The 17,522-nt window shown below is 45.3% G+C and overlaps 1 protein-coding gene across 1 annotated transcript in view; it reads left to right on the top strand.

Annotated features, from left to right (window-relative positions):
* CIAO2A (cytosolic iron-sulfur assembly component 2A) overlaps positions 1-16,677 on the top strand; it is a 23,015-nt gene extending 6,338 nt beyond the window's left edge. Inside the window, exons 2-5 of the mRNA XM_077263184.1 lie at positions 8,452-8,616; positions 11,424-11,473; positions 13,320-13,365; positions 16,281-16,677. Of these exons, the coding sequence (XP_077119299.1) occupies positions 8,452-8,616; positions 11,424-11,473; positions 13,320-13,365; positions 16,281-16,378 (359 nt within the window). The 3' untranslated portion in view covers positions 16,379-16,677. The remainder of the gene's footprint in view (positions 1-8,451; positions 8,617-11,423; positions 11,474-13,319; positions 13,366-16,280) is intronic.
* The last annotated feature ends 845 nt before the right edge of the window (positions 16,678-17,522 follow it).

Genomic DNA, 17,522 nt, shown 5'->3' on the forward strand with positions numbered 1-17,522 from the left:
GAGGTGTCAAACTGCATTCCTCGAGGGCCGCCAGCAGGTCATGTTTTCAGGATTTCCTTAGCATTCCACAAGGTGCTGGAATCATTCTGTGCAGGTGATTAAATTATCACCTGTGCAATACAAGGAAATCCTGAAAACATGACCTGTTGACAGCCCTCGAGGAATGCAGTTTGACACCTCTGATCTAAGTATACACATGTTGTACATGGGAGCTGTATATGGATATTATATATACAGTCATGGCCGAAAGTGTTGGAACCCTTGAAATTGTTCAAGAAAATGAAGTATTTCTCCCAGAAAATTATTGCAGTTACACATGTTTTGTTATACACAGGAGGACCTCATTTCTGACACAGAGACATAAGAAAGCTAGACTGCAGTTTGGTAAAATGTGCGTGAGCCAAAATCCTTCTGGGAAAGCATCTTGTAGACAGATGAGACCAAGTTAGAACTGTTTGATAAAGAACATCATTCTGCTGTTTACTGAAAACGGAATTAGACCTACAAAGAAAAGAACACAGTACCTGCAGTCAAATATGGTGGAGGGTCAAAGATGTTTTGGGATTATTTTGCTTTTTCTTGCTCTGGGTGCCTTGACTGTGTGCAAGTCATCATGAAATCTGAAGTTTACCAAAGGATTTTGGGTCGCAGTGTAGTGCCTAGTGTCAGAAAGCTGGGTTTGCATCTTGGGTCATGGGTCTTCCAGCAGGACAACGACCCCAAACATACTTCATGAAGCCCACAGACATTGCTAGAGAGTTCTGAAGTGGCCAGCAATGAATCCAAATCTAAACCCCATTGATCATCTGTGAAGAGATCTTACAATTGCTGTTTTGAGAAGCCACCCTTCAAATATGTGAGACTCTGAGCAGTTTGCAAAAGAAGAGTGGTCCAAAATTCCAACTGAGAGGTGTAAGAAGCTTGTTGATGGTTATAGGAAGCGATTGATTACAGTTATTTATTCCAAAGGGTGTGCAGCCAAATATTAAGTTGAGGGTGATAACAATTTTTTCCTGCCCATTTTTGGGGTTTTGTGTGAAACTGTGTCCATTTTGCCTTTTTGCAGTTTGTTTTTGTGTTGTTCCAATGCACACAATGATAATAAATATGTGTATAACAAAACAAGTGTAATTGCAATAATTTTCGGGGAGAAATACTTCATTTTCAAGATTGCCATTTTCAACCATGACTGTATGGGATCTGTGTATATGGATGTTGTAGACGGGGCTGTGTATACGGATGATGTAGACGGGTGTTGTGAATTCTGCTTTTGGGCTCCCTCCGGTGGTTGTAGGTGGTAATGCAGTTGTCCCTGAGTTGCAGTCCTGGTCAGGTGTATCTGCTGATTGCAGTTCTGACTGGGGTATTTAGGCGTGCAGGATTCATTAGTCCTTGCCAGTTGTCCATGGTTGCTTGGGAGGTTTTGGTCCTGGTTTGTTCCTTCTGCCAAATCAGCAAAGATAAGTGTCTGGTTTTGATAGGCACACCCCACGGCTACTTCTAGTTGCGGTGTTAGTTCAGGTTTTGCGGACAGTACAGTTTCCACCTACTCCAGAGAAAGTTCATGCGGCTCCAAAGTCACCGGATCATAACAGTACAACTGGCCCACTATGAGTTAAATGCATCTCAGAAGAAGGGAAGAAAGGTGTTGAGTCATTTTTTTTTTCTGTAGTTTGCTTTGCCTTTTCTTCCCTCTTTTTCTCTGGGTGGCTAAGGAGTCTTGTGTTAGCATGGATGTTCAGGAATTAGCTTCTCGTGTAGACCAGCTTGCTGCTAGGGTACAGGGAATTTCTGATTATATTGTTCAGACTCCTGTTTTAGAGCCGAAGATTCCTACTCCTGATTTGTTTTTTGGTGACAGGTCTAAATTTTTGAGTCTTAAAAACAACTGTAAACTGTTTTTTGCTTTGAGACCTCGATCCTCTGGGGATTCTATTCAGCAGGTTAAAATCGTCATTTCCCTGCTGCGTGGTGACCCACAGGATTGGGCATTTTCCCTGGAATCTGGGAATCCGGCTTTGCTTAATGTAGATTCCTTTTTTCAGGCTTTAGGACTATTATATGATGAACCTAATTCTGTGGATCAAGCGGAGAAGACCTTGTTGGCCCTATCTCAGGGTCAAGACGCGGCAGAATTGTATTGTCAGAAATTTAGAAAATGGTCTGTGTTGACTAAATGGAATGATGATGCTTTGGCTGCAATTTTCAGAAAGGGTCTTTCTGAATCCGTTAAAGATGTTATGGTGGGGTTTCCCACGCCTGTCGGTCTGAGTGATTCTATGTCTCTGGCCATTCAGATTGATCGGCGCTTGCGGGAGCGCAGAACTGTGCGCGCTGTGGCGTTGTCCTCAGAGCAGAGTCCTGAGCCAATGCAGTGTGATAGGATTCTGTCTAGGACAGAACGACAAAGACTCAGACGTCAGAATAGGTTGTGTTATTATTGTGGCGACGCTTCTCATGTCATTTCAGTCTGCCCTAAGCGGACAAAGAGGATCGCTAGTTCATTTACTATCAGTACTGTACAACCTAAATTTCTGTTATCGGTGTCCTTGATCTGCTCATTGTCATCATTTTCTGTCTTGGCGTTTGTGGATTCAGGCGCCGCTTTGAACTTAATGGTCCTTGAGTTTGCCAGGCGTTGTGGTTTCCCCTTGCAGCCTTTGCAGAACCTTATTCCTTTAAGGGGCATTGATGCTACAGCTTTGGCTAAAAATAAGCCCCAGTTTTGGACACAGGTGACCATGCGCATGGCGCCAGCCCATCAGGAAGATTGTCGATTTCTGGTATTGCATAATTTACATGATGCTATCGTGTTGGGTTTTCCGTGGTTGCAGGTACATAATCCTGTGTTGGATTGGAAGTCTATGTCTGTGACTAGTTGGGGTTGTCAGGGGGTTCATAATGATGTTCCTTTAATGTCTATCTCCTCTTCTTCCTCTTCCGAAATTCCAGAGTTTTTGTCTAACTTTCAGGATGTATTCGATGAGCCCAAGTCCAGTTCTCTTCCACCGCACAGGGACTGTGATTGTGCTATTGATTTGATTCCAGGCTGTAAGTTTCCTAAGGGCCGACTCTTCAACCTGTCTGTGCCTGAACATACCGCTATGCGGAGTTATGTTAAGGAGTCTTTGGAGAAAGGGCATATTCGGCCATCTTCTTCACCGATGGGAGCGGGATTTTTTTTTGTTGCTAAGAAGGATGGCTCCTTGAGACCCTGTATTGATTATCGCCTCTTGAATAAGATCACGGTCAAGTTTCAATACCCTTTACCTTTGCTTTCCGATTTGTTTGCTAGGATTAAGGGGGCTAGTTGGTTTACGAAGATTGACCTTCGGGGGGCGTATAATCTTGTTCGTATTAAGCAGGGTGATGAATGGAAAACTGCGTTCAATACGCCCGAAGGCCATTTTGAATACCTTGTGATGCCGTTCGGGCTCACTAATGCTCCATCTGTTTTTCAGTCCTTCATGCACGACATCTTCCGGACTTATCTTGATAAATTCATGATTGTATATTTGGATGACATTTTGATTTTTTCTGATGATTGGGAGTCTCATGTAGAACAGGTCAGGATGGTATTTCAGATCCTTCGTGACAATGTTTTGTTTGTGAAGGGGTCTAAGTGTCTCTTTGGGGTGCAGAAGGTTTCTTTTTTGGGCTTTATTTTTTCTCCCTCATCTATGGAGATGGATCCGGTTAAGGTTCAGGCCATTCATGATTGGATTCAACCCACGTCCGTAAAGAGCCTTCAGAAATTTTTGGGTTTTGCAAATTTTTATCGCCGTTTCATTGTTAACTTTTCCAGCGTGGTTAAACCCTTGACCGATTTGACGAAGAAAGGCGCTGATGTGGCGAATTGGTCCTCTGCGGCTGTTTTTGCCTTTCAGGAGCTTAAATGTCGATTTACTTCTGCTCCAGTGTTGCGCCAACCGGATGTTTCTCTTCCGTTTCAGGTTGAGATTGACGCTTCTGAGATTGGTGCAGGGGCTGTTTTATCCCAGAGAGATCATGTTGGTTCCTTGATGAAACTGTGTTCATTCTTTTCCCGTAAATTTTTGCCTGCTGAACGCAATTATGATGTCGGCAATCGGGAGTTGTTGGCTATGAAGTGGGCATTTGAGGAGTGGCGACATTGGCTTGAGGGAGCTAAGCACCGTATTGTGGTCTTGACCGATCATAAGAATTTGATTTACCTCAAGTCTGCCAAGCGGCTGAATCCTAGACAGGCTCGATGGTCCTTGTTTTTTTCCCGTTTTGACTTTGTGGTCTCGTATCTTCCGGGTTCCAAGAATATTAAGGCTGATGCCCTTTCTAGGAGTTTTTTGCCTGATTCTCCTGAGGTCCTTGAACCGGTCGGCATTCTGAAAGAAGGGGTGGTTCTTTCTGCTATTTCCCCTGATTTACGACGGGTTCTTCAGGAATTTCAGGCTGACAGACCTGATCGTTGTCCAGTGGGGAAACTGTTTGTTCCTGACAGATGGACTAGTAGAGTGATTTCTGAGGTTCACTGTTCTGTGTTGGCTGGTCATCCTGGTATTTTTGGTACCAGAGACTTGGTTGGTAGGTCCTTTTGGTGGCCTTCTTTATCACGTGATGTGCGTTCTTTTGTGCAGTCCTGTGGGACTTGTGCGCGGGCCAAGCCTTGTTGTTCCCGTGCTAGTGGGTTGCTTTTGCCATTGCCGGTCCCTGAGAGGCCCTGGATGCATATTTCTATGGATTTTATTTCTGATCTTCCGGTTTCCCAGAGGATGTCGGTTATCTGGGTTATTTGTGACCGGTTTTCTAAGATGGTTCATTTGGTGCCTTTGCCTAAATTGCCTTCCTCTTCAGATTTAGTTTCGTTGTTTTTTCAGCATGTGGTTCGTTTGCATGGTATTCCGGAGAATATTGTGTCTGACAGAGGTTCCCAGTTTGTTTCTAGGTTTTGGCGGGCCTTTTGTGCTAGGCTGGGCATTGATTTATCTTTTTCCTCTGCATTTCATCCTCAAATGGCCAAACCGAGCGAACTAATCAGACCTTGGAGACTAAGGGTACCGTTACACAAAACGATTTACCAACGATCACGGCCAGCGATACGACCTGGCCGTGATCGTTGGTAAGTCGTTGTGTGGTCGCTGGTGAGCTGTCACACAGACAGCTCTCCAGCGACCAACGATGCCGAAGTCCCCAGGTAACCAGGGTAAACATCGGGTTACTAAGCGCAGGGCCGCGCTTAGTAACCCGATGTTTACCCTGGTTACCAGCGTAAACGTAAAATAAAAAAACACATACTCACATTCCGGTGCCCGGCGTCCGCTTCCCTGCACTCCTCCTGCATCCTGTGTAAGCGCTGGCCAAAGCAGAGCGGTGACGTCACCGCTGTGCTCTGCTTTCACTTTACGGCCGGCGCTCACAGTCAGTGCAGGGAAGCAGACGGCCAGGGACCTGACGGACACCGGAATGTAAGTATGTACTGTTTGTTTGTTTTTTACATTTACGATGGTAACCAGGGTAAACATCGGGTTACTAAGCGCGGCCCTGCACTTAGTAACCCGATGTTTACCCTGGTTACAAGCGAACGCATCGCTGGATCGGTGTCACACACACCGATCCAGCGATGACAGCAGGAGATCCAGCGACGAAATAAAGTTTCAAACGATCTGCTACGACGTACGATTCTCAGCGGGGTCCCTGATCGCCGCTGCGTGTCAGACACAGCGATATCGTATGGATATCGCTGGAACGTCACGGATCGTACCGTCGTAGCGATCAAAGTGCCAATGTGAGACGGTACCCTTATTTGAGATGCTTTGTGTCTGCTGATCAGGATGATTGGGTGGCCTTTTTGCCATTGGTCGAGTTTGCCCTTAATAATCGGGCTAGTTTGGCTACTTTGGTTTCGCCTTTTTTTTGTAATTTTGGTTTTCATCCTCGTTTTTCTTCTGGGCAGGTTGAGCCTTCTGACTGTCCTAGTGTGGATTCGGTGGTTGACAGGTTGCAGCAGATTTGGGCTCATGTGGTGGACAATTTGGTGTTGTCTCAGGAGGAGGCTCAACGTTTTGTTAACCGTCGTCGGTGTGTTGGTTCCCGGCTTCAGGTTGGGGATCTGGTCTGGTTGTCTTCCCGTCATGTTGCTATGAAGGTTTCTTCGCCTAAGTTTAAGCCTCGGTTTATTGGTCCTTATAGGATTTCTGGGATTATTAATCCGGTGTCTTTTCGATTGGCGCTTCCGGCCTCTTTTGCTATCCATAATGTCTTCCATAGATCTTTATGGCGGAAATATGTGGTACCCGTTGTTCCCTCTGTTGATCCTCCGGCCCCTGTGTTGGTTGATGGGGAGTTGGAGTATGTGGTTGAGAAGATTTTGGATTCTCGATTTTCGAGGCGGAGGCTTCAGTATCTTGTCAAATGGAAGGGTTATGGCCAGGAGGATAATTCTTGGGTTTTTGCCTCTGATGTCCATGCTGCTGATTTGGTTCATGCTTTTCATCTGGCTCGTCCTGATCGGCCTGGGGGCTCTGGTGAGGGTTCGGTGACCCCTTCTCAAGGGGGGGTACTGTTGTGAATTCTGCTTTTGGGCTCCCTCCGGTGGTTGTAGGTGGTAATGCAGTTGTCCCTGAGTTGCAGTCCTGGTCAGGTGTATCTGCTGATTGCAGTTCTGACTGGGGTATTTAGGCGTGCAGGATTCATTAGTCCTTGCCAGTTGTCCATGGTTGCTTGGGAGGTTTTAGTCCTGGTTTGTTCCTTCTGCCAAATCAGCAAAGATAAGTGTCTGGTTTTGTTAGGCACACCCCACGGCTACTTCTAGTTGCGGTGTTAGTTCAGGTTTTGCGGTCAGTACAGTTTCCACCTACTCCAGAGAAAGTTCATGCGGCTCCAAAGTCACCGGATCATAACAGACGGGGCTGTGTATACTGTAATGCAGCTGTAGGACCATACATAGTGAAACGGCAGTGACCCAAACAAGTTCAAACAAAATGTTCCTTTATTGTGTTACTTCACACAGTCTATACTTTATATGGCTTCTTCATACAGTCCATTAGTAATACAAGGCTATAAGATGCAGGCTATAAGATGCAGTCAATAAACCGGCCGAACTTCCATCTGTCCAGTTTCCCTGGGTGACCGCACGCCGGTAACAAGTCTCTGTACTCACTCAGTGCACTGCACTCTTTATCCTCTGGATTGCAGCCGGGTAAACACAAGACAGCAGAAGACGCAGGGTGTCAGTCTCTTTGGTTCCTTCTGCCTCTGTGTTGCTCCACACAGAGCGCTCTGCTGACAACTGCTCTGTCTGCTTCCAAGCTCAACACTGACACACCTCCCCCTCTACTCCAGGGCTTTTAATCAGTCACTGCTTCACTATTCTAATTACAGCCACACCTGTGTCTGCAGTACGCCCTCATGGCCTCACTACGCTTCCATTCTGGAGAGCACATACAGCGCCCCCTAGCTGTAACAGGGTTCACTGCCTCACAATACGGATGTTGTAGACAGGGCTGTTTATACGGATGTTGTATACTGGGCTGTGGATACGGATGTTGTTGACGGGGCTCTGTATACAGATGTTGTAGACGGGGCTGTGTATACGGATGTTGTAGACGGGGCTGTGTATACGGATGTTGTAGACGGAGCTGTGTATACGGATGTTGTAGACGGAGCTGTGTATACGGATGTTGTAGACGGAGCTGTGTATACGGATGTTGTAGACGGAGCTGTGTATACGGATGTTGTAGACGGAGCTGTGTATACGGATGTTGTAGACGGAGCTGTGTATACGGATGTTGTAGACGGAGCTGTGTATACGGATGTTGTAGACGGGGCTGTGTATACGGATGTTGTAGATGGGGCTGTGTATACGGACGGGGCTGTGTTTACGGACGGAGCTGTGTTTACGGATGTTACACATGGATACTGTATATAGACCAGACTCAGGACCTGCTCTTGTAGCCGGATCCCGGGCCGCAGCCATGTCCTGGTGTCGTGTTCTCTTCCTGATTACATATCAGGTCTACATACAATAATGTTGAGTTCCTATATCCTGACAGTAACCTGTATATCTATAGCTATTGTGAAACTACAGCTCTAAATGTGCCGGCAGGTAGGTCATGCTGGGAGTTGTAGTTCCACTGAAGCTAGAGGCCATGCAGGTTGCAGTTATCAGACTTTTTTGTGGGTATTTCATGAGGTGAATTTGTCAAGTGCCGCTGTGAGTAAAATAGCGTTTGCCTAGTATTAGGGTCAGTCATCTCTTTAGAAGTGATGAGATGTGTCCCCTGCCTGTGTGTTCTGTACCGTGCCCTCCCCCGATAGTTCTGCTGGATAATACGAGATCAGACTGATGGGGAACCTAGATCGTGAGCCCCAATGGGGACAGTGAGGATAATGTCTGTAAAGCGCTGTGGAATTAATGGTGCTATATGAGTGAGTAAAATAACCTGTCTGTGATTCATTTATTTATCTTCTCCCCAGATATAATCCGAAATATTCGAGACCCGGAGAAGCCCAGCACATTAGAAGACCTAGAGGTCGTGTCAGAGAGTTGTGTGACCGTAGAGGAGCTGGATGATGAATGCTTCCTGGTGACCATCAAGTTCACCCCCACGGTCCCGCACTGCTCGCTGGCCACGCTTATTGGTAAGAAGAAGGAAAACCAACCTGGACCCTGCTGATCCCACAGCTGTGATATGTGCAGGGGCCCCTGTGTAAGGGCAGTATATGGGCCCCTTGCTCCCAGATATGTCTGTGTAGAGCACATAAGCACGCTCTCTAAATATCCGGCAGAAATTGTTAGCTATGACATTCATTGGGTCAGTTCTTTACATGCAGCCTAATAATGGAAGAATGCTTTTAGGGTGTCAGTGTGCTCCTATTACCTACAGGTGAGTGCGTCGGTGCTCCCCTCGCCTCCAGGTGAGTGCGTCGGTGCTCCCCTCGCCTCCAGGTGAGTGCGTCGGTGCTCCCCTCGCCTCCAGGTGAGTGCGTCGGTGCTCCCCTCGCCTCCAGGTGAGTGCGTCGGTGCTCCCCTCGCCTCCAGGTGAGTGCGTCGGTGCTCCCCTCGCCTCCAGGTGAGTGCGTCGGTGCGCCTATGGGACCAACTGATTTAGCCATTCAGGTAGTCTTATAAAGGTGAATGGAGCAGCGATCACACATCACTACCGCTACACTGGACCTTGGGACAAAGTCTTCAGTATCACCGAGGGTCAGCTTGTTCACACCATGATGTACATGCTGCAAAAAATAGGTCCTACATTGACTTGAAGGTTTATTAGCAGATGGCAGGAACCACAAATGTTCGGCATCGGCACATATTTATGAAAGTTGCTGGAGAACATCCAGGTCTTGGCCCTGGCAATCAGTTTGTTTTTTACCAGACAAGTTGTATTTCCATTTGTACCATTACAGGGTACATATAATATATTCTTTAACACTTTTATTGAGGAAGGTGGAAGGAACTAAATCAACTTTGATAATTGATTTTTGTGGTTTAGTTTTTACAGTAATCTTCTAAAACCACGTTGTGTATTTTCTTCCATTTACAACAATACTAAAAGGGCGTGTTTTTGTTTGTTTACTTATATAGCTTATAACTTTTGCACTATAATAGCTTTGTTTTCATCCATGTTACTGGAGAACAGACGATGGCCTCAGTGGCAGACCCTAAACACGTGGCAGGCCCTAAACATGTGGCAGCTCCTCATAGTCATATTCCACCCGCAGACACTGAGTTAAACCAGTTTATAGTTCAGGAGATGGACGTACCTGTTTGGCAGGGCTTGCTACATTGTTTTTTTGGATTTGAAAATAGACCACCACCCCAAGAGTAGACTTCTTGGTCTCTCACCAGATTTAACACACGATCCTGCCTCCTCCTCCATCCAGGATCATGGTGGCCATAGACTAGAGAACCATATTGAATCCTTTGCCAAACCTTCCCTGTAACCAATTTTCTTTTCTTTTGATGCTCCAGCAATGAATCTGTCGGAGCTCTCCCAGACCAATAAGCACCGCTGCGATGGCTCCACTTATGCTGCATAGTAGCCGTTCATTGAACACGCAGGCTCCAGTGCTGGTCCACAGACGCAGGGTCTAAAACCCTTCATAGCTTCTTTTATATTCATCAGCCTCTCAGATTGGATTATGTCCAAAGACACAGGCAGTCATGGGGCATTTACACTTTGTGAATCAGTGTTGTTAAAAGTGGTTGTTTGCGACTGTCTTGTGTAAGCAGGCTGACTGTCACACAATGAACGAGCAAAATGCTCCATCAGGTGAAATGATCTTTTATGCAGCATGAAAAGATCATCGTTCTCAGCGGCGCATGGTCCTGTGTAATCAGCACTTGTACTGGCGAGAACTATGGCAGCGTATGTGCACTGAGCCATGTATTACAGATCCCTCAGTGTGCATTGTGTGCCTGTGTAAACAGGTAGTCAAAAGACCACAATTGGGTAAGAATTTGCCGATGGGCAGTTATATCGCGCTTCCATGTTTTTTGTTTTTCTATTAAATCTTTTTCTTGCTATGCTGATAGAAGGATCGGCCTGGCCGCTCTTTGATATGACTCTCATTAGCCATTTAGTTAAGATTTGACACTCCGGACGTAATCCCTATGTCCAGTAATCATATCCATAGAAGTGGAATTTCCTGCCTTCTGTAGCCATCATTCATGTCTCCCAAACTCCGGGTCCACCAGTACACGTGGCATACATGCTGGTCACATCGAGGCGTCCCTTCTAGATCCCTACATCTCCTCTTTACAAGGCATACCAGTGACTCTTCACACTTTAGATGGGTCCTGTGGAGCCTGGAACCCTGGCCGATCGCTCTTCTAGCCGACACTCCGGGCATCGTCCTCTCCGGACCGACCTTCCTTCTCAGGGCCCAGTCTCCCACCCGGACGTAGCTACAATGCTTAGGTAGATGGTACTGTTAGCACTGAACATACGCCAGGACTCGGGGGTTTTAAGCAGGACATTGCCTAGAGCTTCAGTCTCTCTGCTCATTGCAGGCGCTTTTGGTTATGGCAGGGGTCATCTTGGACCCTGTAACCTGACGTGCGGCTATTAGCCACATACCAAGCAAGCTACAGTCGCCCTGACCCTGCTGCCTGTTGTCCTTCCATGGACTACTCTACTCTTGGAAGGTACTACCCATTGCATGCCAGGAACCCCCTCACCCTGCCCAAGTCCTGCGGTTTTGGAGATGTTCTGACTGATCCTTACACTTTCTTTCTGCCAGACATACCCCACCCTGTCACAGGCGCCATTGTAAATCGGTGTTCTTCACGTCCACTGTGGGTGACTTATAGTTGTGCCATTATGAAATCCCGTCATAACCTGTGATAAATGTGTTTTTATATGTCCAGTACACAATGTACAGATATAGATGAGCTTTCTCATGGTTTCCTAAATAACAGGAATTCTATATATTTTGATGTGCAGGTCTGTGTTTGAGAGTCAAGCTGCAGAGGTGTCTATCTTTCAAGCACAAGGTAAGAAATCTACTAACCCCACCCCGACACTGCTGGATATGGATAAGATATGTTGTCACTGCGATAATGCTTTCCTGATAAGTTGTCATACTAATCAATAGGGGGCTCCACCTCCGACTATTGACACAGTCTCCGCCTGGAAAGTCCAATCTCTGTTGAGCTATGTAATAAATTGTTTTGTAATAATTAAGGATTTGCCGGATTAGCAGTCTACCTAAAATAGGATATGTTTTAAAGAGGTTGTCCAGGACTTTAACATTAATGGGCTGTCCTTAGGATAGGTCCTCAGTGTCTGAGCAGTCGGGGTCCGACACCTGGGACCAGCACCAATTGGCAGAATGGAGCATTTATATTCCCATTGGGATGGAGTGGTGGTGCTCATGCTTGATCATTGCTCCATTTATTTCCTGCCGTCATTTTTTTCAACAGCCCCATAGAGAATGAATGAAGAGATGATCAGACATCTCATAAGACATATGAGACATAACATAAGAACTGCTGCTCTATTTGGTTAAGGGGATAAAAGTTCCCCGTTCTGACGATCTGTGCAAGTACCAGCGATCGGACCCCCACCAATCAATAAGTTATCATCTATGATATGAATAGGCAATGATTATTCTCACTAGACAGCCCCATTAAGGTTTTATAGGAGTTTTTATTTTTTGAACGGTTATTCCCATCTGTAAGTGATGACATTTTCTCTGATATTCTACCATTTAACAATCACTAGGACCTCCGGAACCCCACCGATCTTGAGAATGAGGGGGGCATATAATGGGAAACTTCTATTGTTACGCCTGTAAATGGAGACGTATTGTATAAATGACTTTACACTCTACCATGAGAACCTGAGCGCAGATGGAGTATGTGCACACAACGTCATCCAAGTTTTCCAAAATGAGAACACTTCAAGAAACGCTGGCCCTTTTTTTTTTTTCCCCTTTTTTTTTTATCCTGAGCCTCTGTTCACACTGCGTTTGTGTTTTCCTCAGAACTGCGCATCGGGTGAATTTCCCATGTACTTTGTAGGCATATAGCAGCATATGTGGCCCATAAGCTCCCATTATCAAAAGAAAAGCCGACTATGCTCTAGTATATACTGTATATTATGTAATGGATAACTCTACGTAGAAAAACGTAGGCTAAATCAGAGTCAACATTCACCCAAAAAAGCCTTTCTGCGTTCACAGGGTAACTGGGTGGGCAATGATTATTCACACATGCTAAGCAAATACAGGTCCTCTATCTGGTTCCATTTTCTGCACTTTTTAAGTTTTAGATGGACATGCTTATAATGTACAATCAGAGGAGCATTATCCCAGATAACATTATATTTCTCCATTTAGTAAATGATTTGTTTGTTCTCTTCCCAATAGAATGTGTATCACAATAGAAAGTGCAGTGAAATGACTGCAATAGTCCAAATTGTCCACCAGATGGCAGTGCATGCTCACACTGTAATGGAAAACCCAGGGGCTCCATCTCTGCAAGGAGCACTTTTAACCTTTTAAATGCTGAGCCCTTTTAACCCTGTGAATGCTGATGGATTAAGCACATTGCGAGACAAAGGAATAAATTACAAATGCCGGTTTCACACACCCACAGTCCTGGCATGGTAGCTTGGACCGCAGGGATATCTGGCAGGTTGTCTGCATTCCTCACTCTTCCAGACACTCTGGTAAAGTCCTGACCTGCAGTTTTTGCAGTGGTTTTTGTGGGAAGCTAGTGTCATATAATCGCAAACAATGTAATACATTGTGGGAGACCTGTACCTGCCATCATGGTCAGATTCTCTGATCCCACACTGTCCTGCAGCCGGTGAGTTCATGTCCTTCTTCTATTTCAGCTGGAGATCTATATTTCCGAAGGGACGCACTCAACGGAGGAGGATAGTAAGTTTGCGCTTCTTTTGCCAATAAGACAACTGTCTAACATTGGATATGAGCTGAGGCTGTGTGTGTGGGAGACGCTCCATCACGTGTGTACACTGTATATAATATATAGACGTATGATTGCTGCAAGTGATGGATTGAAAATATCCTGTATTAAGATCTATTGCCCATAAATAGTTCACTTACTTCCCTTGGAGAAATCAACATTTTTGTTATTGGAAACCTATAAAAAGTCTAGGGAAAGTAGAGTTGACCTTCTACTGATTTATTGACCTGTTTTCTCTATTACGGAGCTCACGGTGCATTATGTGGAAAAGTAAAAATGTAACTCGCCCTATTCAACTACAGTAATAAAGAAAAATCCAAGAGTGCATAAAGCCGCCTGCGTACGTAGAGATTAGAGTTGAGCAAATATGTTCGGAATCGGTCGCTGAATGTGAATTTGCCATATTCCTGCCATATTGTTACCCTATTCGTGCCGAATTTATGTTTGATGATCGACTCTGAACAGATTCAGTCATTTCTACTCCCATTGAATCCAATGACGTTCGATGAATATTGCAAAAACGATGATCACCGCCGATCATAATCGTAACTAAATTTTGAGAAATTGACTCAAATCTCGTAGAGATCACACCCCGCTCACATTTGTGCTCTGACATATGTATGTCTGTTCATAAAACGGGAACAGACAAAAAAACATCAACATTACCATTGCATCACTGATACAAACAGAAACAGAGAGCCCCCATTGATAATTATGGGGTCAGTCTGAAGCCCATTGTGTGTCCACTGCGCTTTTTGCTCCGTTCTAAAATGAGACACATAAGGGAACCCAGATGGACCCCATAATCAGTGGGACCCCTCTGCCTCCATGTGTATCTGTTATGTAACGGGTTCATTTTTGTTATTAATTCTGTTTGTCTGTTTCTAAAAATGGAACATACAAATATAATGTCACAAAACAAGTGTGAACGGGGCACAATGCTGGGGAGAAAATCTGCAGGAGCCTGTCTCTTCTGATGTGGAGTAATGGGGTATAAGGTTTCTCCTGCGTGGCTGGTTATAGTGGTGAAGTGCCTGGTTTCTGCATGTTACCTGTACAGGCCAGGCCACCAAAAACAGCAGCAATTCATGGTAAATCCATAATATGCAGATATTATATTCTAAAGAGGCCGGGTGCAGAGCAGACCCCACAACAAAAACATTAGGGGAAATTCATAAAGATTAGTGATTTGTATAACAGGTTTGATCCAAAGTCTGGAGGAGCAGCACTGGTCAAATTCTTCATAGGGAATCTCAGGTTTTTACCATTTGACATGAGAGCAGCATGATGTTGTAGAGAGAGACCCTGATTCCAGCAATGTGCCACTTACTGGGCTGCTGGCTATATTTTTAATAAAATCACAGTTTTATCAGCAGGAGATTATCATTAGAGGAGTGGGAAGCATGCAGTCCTCCATATTGATGAGCTCTGTATAACCTTGCTCCCACCACTGATTGGCAGCTTTCTGCCTATGCACAGTGGACAGAGGCAGCTGCCAATCAGCGGTGTGCACAGGGTTATACAGAGCTCAGCATTTAGAGGACTGGCAGTTCTGCAGCAGAGAAAACTGTGATTTTATCAAAATGACAGCAGGCAGCCCAGTAAGTGACACATTGATCTATGGGCAGAGACTCCAATTCCAACAATGTGCTCTCACATGGAGTAGCAAAAGCCTGGTGAATGATCCCCTTGAGGGGCTTCTGTTCCAGCATTAGAAAATGTACTTCTGTCAAGCACTGGAGAACCTTTCTGCTATAATTGCAGCAAGTCTGTCTGGTCATGCCCCCTTCCATTTTTCAGAGGTGGTGGAGCTGGCGTAAAATGCCAAAAATCACAGAATTTGTTTGCACCATTTGTCAAATATGGCTAACAGTACAATTGTCTTTTCCCCCCAGAGCAACCAATGTGAGCTCTGCTTTCATTTTTCTACAGTAGTTTAAGAAATGAAATTTGAGCTCTGGTTGCTATGGGCGACAAAGACCGTCTTACTATTACACCGGGCCCAAATAATAAGATTCTCTTTGTTACCCAGAACCGCCAATCAGAGCTCAGCTTTCATTTCTCAAAGTACTTTGGAAAAATGAAAGCTGGGCTCTGATTGGTTGCTATGGACAGCAAAGCAATTAAGCAATTTTACTCTTAGCCAGGGTTGTACATGATGCCCATGTTGTTGCCACAGAACCAAGCTTAGGGTATGTGCACACGCTATATTTTTTTCCAAGTTGGCGCACTCGGAGTCTTTTACGAGGAAGCTGCTTCAGGAAGCGCTGCTTTTCTCTGAAGTTTGGCTATCCTGAAGAGACTTTTTTTTTTTTTGAGAGTTTTTTTCAGTAATTTCCAGCTGTTTTGACATTTGTGACTCATCATTTTTTTTTTTAGAACTCTTCCTGTGGTTTTGGAGAGTTTTTTTTCTACCGGCATATTCCAAACGTTATTAAACGCCATTTAACAATGAAGAAGCCGTTGAGCAGTTGGTGTCCGGTGCCGTCCCATTGGTTGTAAAGTAAAAAGCATCTTCTGACTGGAAAACACCTGGATAATGGACAGGTCACTTATTGAACCGCTTGGCGTCTTGGGAAAACTGAAGCTGTAAAGCCTGAACATGTGAACAGTCATTTTTACCTAGTACCACAAGTGTAATTAGCGTTTTGTCAGGGGTTCTCCGCTCCGAGCGTACCCATGGAGACAGGCGGTGTGTGCACATGCCCTAAGAACGCCACCTGGAGCATTGGTGGTCTGTTTGGTCAGTGGGGTCCGCGGGGAGGTCCAGGCGATGTAAACATGAACTACAAATGCCTCACTAACGCCATATTCTGTGCGGCTGCGTTGTTTCCTTTTCCGTATTAATGACTCCAATTTTATCTACAAGTTAATAAACAGATAAACGATAAGGAACGAGTCTCGGCCGCCATGGAGAACCCAAACCTGCGGGAGATAGTGGAGCAGTGTGTCACGGAGCCGGATTAGTGGGGGAAGTTCGCTGTGAGGAGTAAATGAAGGTCTGGAACACGGGCCACAGACACCGCCATCACTTCAGGGAGACACCGCTCGATGTGCGCTATTTGGGTTGTACTGATGAACTTGCTCACTCCTGGACTGCAGCCCCTGCTGGATTCTGTCTTGTCGGGGTCTCTGATGACAGCACACGTTATACAAGGACTAGTAAATGGTCTCTTACTTATTAGTAGTAAGGACGTAGTATGGTAACAGCTCTGTTATTTCAGTGTGCGGAGGGAAGGCCTCAATAAATCTCTTTTATTCTCCTTTCTTATGAACATCTGCACGGAGCGGAGCACGTACTACTCTATTCAGCGCAGTGTGACAACTACCAGCATGGGATTACCCCCTCCTCTATAGAACAGGAGCCATGTATTTAACAAGTGACCTGTTTAGTGACCCATAGGGAACCCTGACACTTGTGTATGAGGTTCCGACCTCTGACCCCACAATATTGGTTTACAATGGTGGGGGTGAGATGAGCTGTCAATCCAAATGTCCTCTAAAGTAGGTCAATTTACACTTTTATAGACCACATGTGCCCAGCAGAAGCTCATAGTATGTGGAAACAGAGACCTCTATCCTGTAGTGTGCACAGGGCTGTTATGTAAAGTGTCCTGGATCACCACCAGTATAATAAGAATTGACCCGGACTACCTTTACATGTGTTTGCCTTGCAGTTAATGAAATCTGCAGTAAAAATCTGCTGCTTTTCCATAACAGATAAGGCAGGACGTGGATTTGAGAATCATCAGCGTGCTTATCGCTTGCTGTAAATACTTTACCTTGTACAACAATGGAGTTTGATAATTGTGGTTTTTGTGCATTCAACAACAAATATGAAATTAGTGAACTTGTCCCAAAAAGGATACTACCATTGAAATTGCAAGAGGTTGAAAAAAAAAACACAATGAACACTTGTGTTCGCCATAAAATAACAAGTCTGAATCATTTTCTGTTAGGGTACCGTCACACAGTGGCACTTTGGTCGCTACGACGGTACGATCCGTGACGTTCCAGCGATATCCATACGATATCGCAGTGTCTGACACGCAGCAGCGATCAGGGACCCTGCTGAGAATCGTACGTCGTAGCAGATCGTTTGGAACTTTCT

Source organism: Ranitomeya variabilis, chromosome 5 (assembly GCF_051348905.1).
Source record: "Ranitomeya variabilis isolate aRanVar5 chromosome 5, aRanVar5.hap1, whole genome shotgun sequence".
In the NCBI taxonomy this organism is placed as follows: Eukaryota; Metazoa; Chordata; class Amphibia; order Anura; family Dendrobatidae; genus Ranitomeya; species Ranitomeya variabilis.